Source organism: Buceros rhinoceros, unplaced genomic scaffold (assembly GCF_000710305.1).
Source record: "Buceros rhinoceros silvestris isolate BGI_N320 unplaced genomic scaffold, ASM71030v1 scaffold12214, whole genome shotgun sequence".
NCBI lineage: Eukaryota > Metazoa > Chordata > Aves > Bucerotiformes > Bucerotidae > Buceros > Buceros rhinoceros.
Window position 1 is genome coordinate 1 of NW_010408900.1, and position 5,983 is coordinate 5,983.

General features: G+C 43.9%; 1 protein-coding gene across 1 annotated transcript in view; it reads right to left on the reverse strand.

Annotated features, from left to right (window-relative positions):
- Window positions 1–790: 790 nt before the first annotated feature.
- Window positions 791–5,983, reverse strand: part of LOC104492470 (astacin-like metalloendopeptidase) — a gene marked incomplete at its 3' end in the record, with an annotated part of 9,484 nt that continues 4,291 nt past the window's right edge. Inside the window, exons 6-7 of the mRNA XM_010135037.1 lie at window positions 1,796–1,877; window positions 791–918 (exon numbers count right to left, since the gene is read on the reverse strand). Coding sequence (XP_010133339.1) covers window positions 791–918; window positions 1,796–1,877 — 210 coding nt within the window. The remainder of the gene's footprint in view (window positions 919–1,795; window positions 1,878–5,983) is intronic.

Genomic DNA, 5,983 nt, shown 5'->3' on the forward strand with positions numbered 1-5,983 from the left:
ATTTATTATTATTATGTATTATATATTTAGGTCATGTTAATGTTCCTTTTGTTTTGGTGGAAACTAGTCGAATAGCATCTCACAAAAGTCGAATATGGTACAAATCAATTAGCTTATGTACTGGGCGTCCAGGCAAAACCTCTGCATGCGGGAGCATGGTGTTTTACCTGTGTTCTGTGCAGCTCAGCTGAAGAGTTCCTGCTGCAGAGGAGTGCTAGGTAGTTCTAGACCTTATGATACCACAGCGATGAGGTAAGAATGGATGGGGCAAGGAAGATAACCGAACAAAAAAATCTTGGGGAGTTCCCCGCACAGAGATGTTCTGATCAGCCTAAACGGCACCCGTACGTACAGCCCTGCAGTCCTTTTCTGGTGGGAAGAAGTCACAAACCTGCTGCCACTGCTGATGCGCTTGAGTCTAAGCTATAATCATGGCTGAGGATGGTTTACATGCTTTGCAATCTTCAGAGCTCTCCTGACGTAACTAGTTGACAGAGTTAGCAACCACCGTGATTTCTCTGATGGGTTTTGCTTATGCTGAAGAGCAGGGAGTAGGTAAGATAACTCAGAATGACAGTGAACTTTGGAAAGTAAATTGTCCTTTCCAGGAAGGCAGCAGCCTGCCACAGGACCAGGTCTGTTCCCATACTCATAGCAGCCCTCTTGTAGGACAAGGCAGAGATGTACTGAAAGGACTGCGGGATGGGTTCCTTTGGAGGATGTCTGTCAGTGTCCTCAGACATCAGCTGTGTGAGGATTCACGTGACTTCTATCCATCTACAGCACTTACTGCACTTGTAGAGCTTGTTGATTTTAGCTACATCCAAGTTACTCAACCCTTCTCTCTGCCCAATAGGTACAGAGGGGTCAGGAACTGGTACAATAGTTGGTTTCTGTGGACTGCTGGAGAAATCATACCTGTAGAAACAAGGAAATCACATTTCTAGATCACTCTTCTTAATTTCATAGTCATATTCATGTACCGCATGCACAGAATTTCAATGGAAAAGGGCAAGAAGCTTCTCAGAGACATTCTTCGCTGCAGAGGATCAGCGTGGCAGCCGCTTTGTGTGCAGCAGCTGAAAGCAAGAAATAAGAAAAAGCTGCACTGCCCTGAGTAAGGACAGCTTTTGCCAGTGTCCTGGCAAAAAGAACTGAATCCCACCTTCATCCAGAGTCAGAGGAGCAGAAGTAGTTCTGTCTCAGTTACTAATTGTTTATTTGCTATCTGCGATTTCCTGCCTCCTGCTAGACAGGTTTTATTTCACAGTTTTGTTCGGAAGTTGTTAGTTGCTAGTGAAAATAAAGGCAAAGTTATATGATACAAGCTCGTACATTATGGACTAAAATACAACATTAGACACATTCCCAGATGAATGTAAGGCAGGGCACAACATCTGAAAGGTATTTTTAAAATTCCATCTTCCTTCTCTCTGTACCTCAATATTGTTACCTACAATCAGGTGTTATTAGGATAATGAAATTATTAGACTGCAGAACTTTTGTAGATCAGTGACTCGGTAGAGTTAGACTTTGGACCATAGCCACGTCAACGACCTGTAGCAAGAGTCAGGAGTGCAGTGAAAGAAAACATTGTTCTAATTTTTTCTTCTACCCATTTCAACTCTGTTTTCCAGGAATCCTGCTGACAAAGAAAGTATGCTCACACATCATTATGTCCATTCACTGGATTTTCGGCGAACAGCAGAAGTCATTCCATGGACAGAACAACTCCTTCTTCCTAAATCTGAAAGCTGTTTGCTCCTTTGAAGAGACATTTTGGAAAACAACTTACGCGCCGTAGTGCATCACTGAAGAGTAATCATAGGGAAGGCCCAGATTTTTGGAATTCACTTTTCCAAAGTTCCCTTGTTCCCCTGTAAGGCAGAAAAGCAACATTTCAGTCAGAACAATTGTTGCTGCTCTAATAGTACCCTGCCTGCTGTCACAATCCTAAGAGTAACTTATGATACAAATACTTGTTCTCGTGAGATCTTGGATCTGTCAAAACCACCAGAGCCTTTTGAAGCCCATGGGAACCCATTTTCATTCGGTCTAGTAGGTTTCAGAATATGAACTAAACCAAATAAGTCAGTTTTGATATAATCAATGAATCCATTCCCCTCTTGTGATGGGTTAAAAATGTGGGCACACCCCCCCACCCGCGGGCATTGCGGAATTGCTGCTTCCACGGGGGAAACAGGAAGTGTCGATCCTCTTCTCAGGTTTTGACTTCTTTGTTTGGAGCCGAGACGTGTCAATCGACGCCTCTGTGAATGAGCCTATGAAAAGCTGGGATTCACGTGGCTTTCCCTGGCCCGTGTCTGTTTTGATTTTCACCCAGACTGACACAGAGAGAGAGCAGAGTTCAGAGAGACCGCAGGTACCTCAACCTGGCCGTAGAAGAACCTCCCGCACTGCAGGTGGTTTTTCATTTTGCCGACTACTGGCAGGGGTGGTTGGACTGAGTTTTAACCAGAAGCAAAGGGGCAAACCAGCTGTAAGCCCCCAAATCATGCACAGGGGCAACAGAGCTGCCGGCGAGGGCAAAGTGAACAAGGTTTCAAGCTCAGCTGCGGCATGGCAAAGCCTACGGGATTCCCCAGAGATCTATTTCACACCCTGCACTGCAGATGGGGAGAGCGAGAAGTTAAGTTACAGCCCCTGGCGACAGGCAGACTCAAGTTCCTTCCAGCCTTCTCAGAGGACTACAAGACTGCAAGGAAGTTTGCCCTAAAGAATTCATAATGAGGTTAAAAGAGACTGCATCTTCCCCTCGGGTTTTATCCCTTACCACCGCCACCACCCGCCTCCGGTGGTGACCGCGTGGTATGAGCTTTGTTTGTGAAAACGGAGATGTGGGGAACGAATGGGAAAAATCTATACCTATGTATGTATACACCTATTTATTTATTAATATCTCTCTTCTCTCCCTCCTTTTCCATCTCTGTCCTATTGAAAATTTAATTGGTTGAATTAGAGTTCTAATTGTCTTGTGAATTAAATCAATTTTGTTTCACCCCATTAATCCAAAACCTGTTTTACTGTTTTTTCTTTCCTTGCCTGGAACAAGCCCTGTTGTGTTTTATCAGCCCAAACCTATTTGACTCTTTTGTTTAGCTCCCGAGAGAGATAAAATGTCTCCTTTGAGGCTACATTTGTCTCCTTTGAGACAAGTTGCAGAGAAACGTTTCGGTCCTCCTTTTCAAACTGCAACAGCTCTTCAAGTAAAGTCATTCTTCTGTCCATCTTCATCAGGATCTCTCCAAATATATTTTGATGTGTTATCCTCAACATTATAAGCACCCATCCAACCTACATCCCCAAAGTTGCAATCATACTTGAGAGGGGAATCTGGCCAACTACCTAGATCAAGAACTCAGAGGTATGTGTGGGTGACCACCAACCCGTCTTGCTGAGTCCTTCCACTAAAGGGTTGAAAGACCACAAAAGAAAGGGATACAGTTTACCTGCTACTTGTTCTGAAGGACATGTTCTCAGCCATGTTCTGTCTTTGTCTCTGGTCAAAACCATCAGCAGTGTCTACAGTGAAGTAATTAACTCACATGAAGCAAGTGGACCCAGTAAAATGATCTAGAAACTGTCTGAACATAGCTGCTGATATAGGCCTTCTCATCATAGCTGCTGAGCATCTCCTCACTTGTCATCTGTTTAGCCTTAAAAAGCCTATATGAGGTAAGAAAGTGTTACACTGATACAGGGCTGGGCCCAGAGACACAGACTGGAATTCATGTCACCTATTTCTCTGGGTGAAACTATTCATCAAGGCTCCCACAATAATTGAAGGAAAAGGAAAGAGACCCACAGTTGGAAGGAGTTTCATCTGAAGGCACCTATTTCTCTCCACTGACTGAAAAGCACGAATACAAATTGCTCCCTGGGTCTCTTGTCCGCGGTAAGACAGGCAAGCCGGAAATGTCAGAGCAGGGAGCTCAACACAGTCAGCTTGGCCTTGAGGCTAATACCCTAACCACTGAGCTTTCCTTTCCAGTGCAACATCTGTACCTTCATTATTGTAACTGGTGGCTTGTAAATCAGAAACCATCTGGACAAGAGTTCAGGGTTGGATGCTTGTCAGAAAAAAAAGTCTCTGGAGTCTCCACAACTTGGCTGGCAGGCTTGCAATTAGAGCCAGCCTCTTCCAGTAATGTCCTTCAGCATTGGTCCCGGTGGGGGCTAGGAAATGCAAAGAGAAGCTTCAAAGACCTGACTTATAGAAAGTTTGGGGATAAACATGACTTTGGAGCTTTTTATAGCTCAAAAACTCAGTTAAGGCTCAAACTAGTTCTCGGCAGCATTGGCTTTCCTGACTCTGTTAGGTTTTTATCGCAGTTCCTGTTATCTGCTATACTGACTTCAGAAAGAATTATCAGCAAGTGCACAGCTTCTTTTGAGGCGATGAACAGAGAACACGAGTTCAAATGTCATGAAACATTTAAGCATATGGCTACGGTTTGGTATATCAGTGCTCTGCTGAACTGATGTGCTAAAAAAAGAAAAAGTAACAGCAGTCTGTCTGGACAAGGGTGCTGCCAGCAAACAAGTATCTGCTGCATCATATGCCAGTGAGATTTGGCCGTCTCGACCTGCACATGTGTGGAGGCTTAACCCATCTTTCCTGTTCTAAAAAAAAAACCCGAACAACCTACCTCTGCCAGTATTCAAGTGTAATGACTCAAGAGAGTTGAAAAGGAAGCTTTAGCTGAAGACTCTGAATACAGGTTTTTCCCCCGAAGTGTTTGGAAAAAACAAGCGGAGTTTCAAGTAGCTAAGTGGCCAGCAGCCAATCAGGCTGCATTTTGTCCGAATGAAGAAGTAGGATGGCTTCCAAAATGAATTGCTGGGTAACAACAAAACCCAGTACTGAAGTCCTGGCAAGAGAAAACACAGCTCGAGTGGGAGAGCTGGGAGTCCGCAAAAGGTCTTGAGGTCTGGTTCTGCACCACTGAGGTCAGCGGGACTCTGCCATCAGCACGGTTAAAAGAAGCATGTTTTTGCAGGAGATCATAGCTGTGTTTCTTCATTTCTTTTCACCTGCGTATCTTTGCCTTTTCTCCCCTACAGTGCTTGTGCTGCACGTCTCTAACTCCCTTGTCATGCCGATCTTCTCAGCCTCCGCTCCTGGCGAATGCTGGTAAAACACTGCAGATACCCTCCGTTTCCTTTTGCACAGTAATTTCATCTTCGCCTCACCCCCTGCTTTTATCCTTTCATGATACTGTGCCTGAACCAAAGCTTGGTCACATCTGTATCCTTTAGGCCTTACGACACCTGAACCTGTGGACTCCCCTCTGCAAAACTAGTGTAAGAGTTTATGTGTGTCTTTCTGTGTTATTTTTGTGTTTATACATTATCTTCAGTTTAACTTCATGTTTTCAACTCCTCTCTCCTAACACATCCTTTGCTATCATTTAAATCATTACAGGCCCTTGTTGTGCAATGACAAACAATTCACAGCAGGATTACACCTCAACAATGCAGCTGAAACCGCAGTAAAGAGCAGCACAAATGGCATTTACTTAGAATGTCATGGGAATAGCGGAAAAAGTTCAGGGAACAGTGTGTGAGGAATTTGCAATCAAAACAATCAAGTTCTGTCTGGAGAAGAATATAGATGTATTTTCAGCTGTGCATGACATGGAAGAATTGAGTATCTTATTTGCTGAAGAGACTTACCAGAATTTGGTATTCAATTGTCCAGCTTTATTTACTCCTATCTTATATAATGAATTAAATAAACCATTATCTTTTTACAATTGTTGTGGGCTGCCAGCTCTCTCACAGCTGTCAGACAAGTGATTCCTTGCATCCTTTTTTCCTCTACTTTCCTTCTATGTACCTTTCTTGCTTTCTCTGGGACTTCCTACTTCTATCTCTACTTCCCTAGAGCCTGGGGCTTTGTATATACTCGCAGCACACAGATAAGGGCACGTGCCGGAACTATTAATCCTGCATTTCTTTC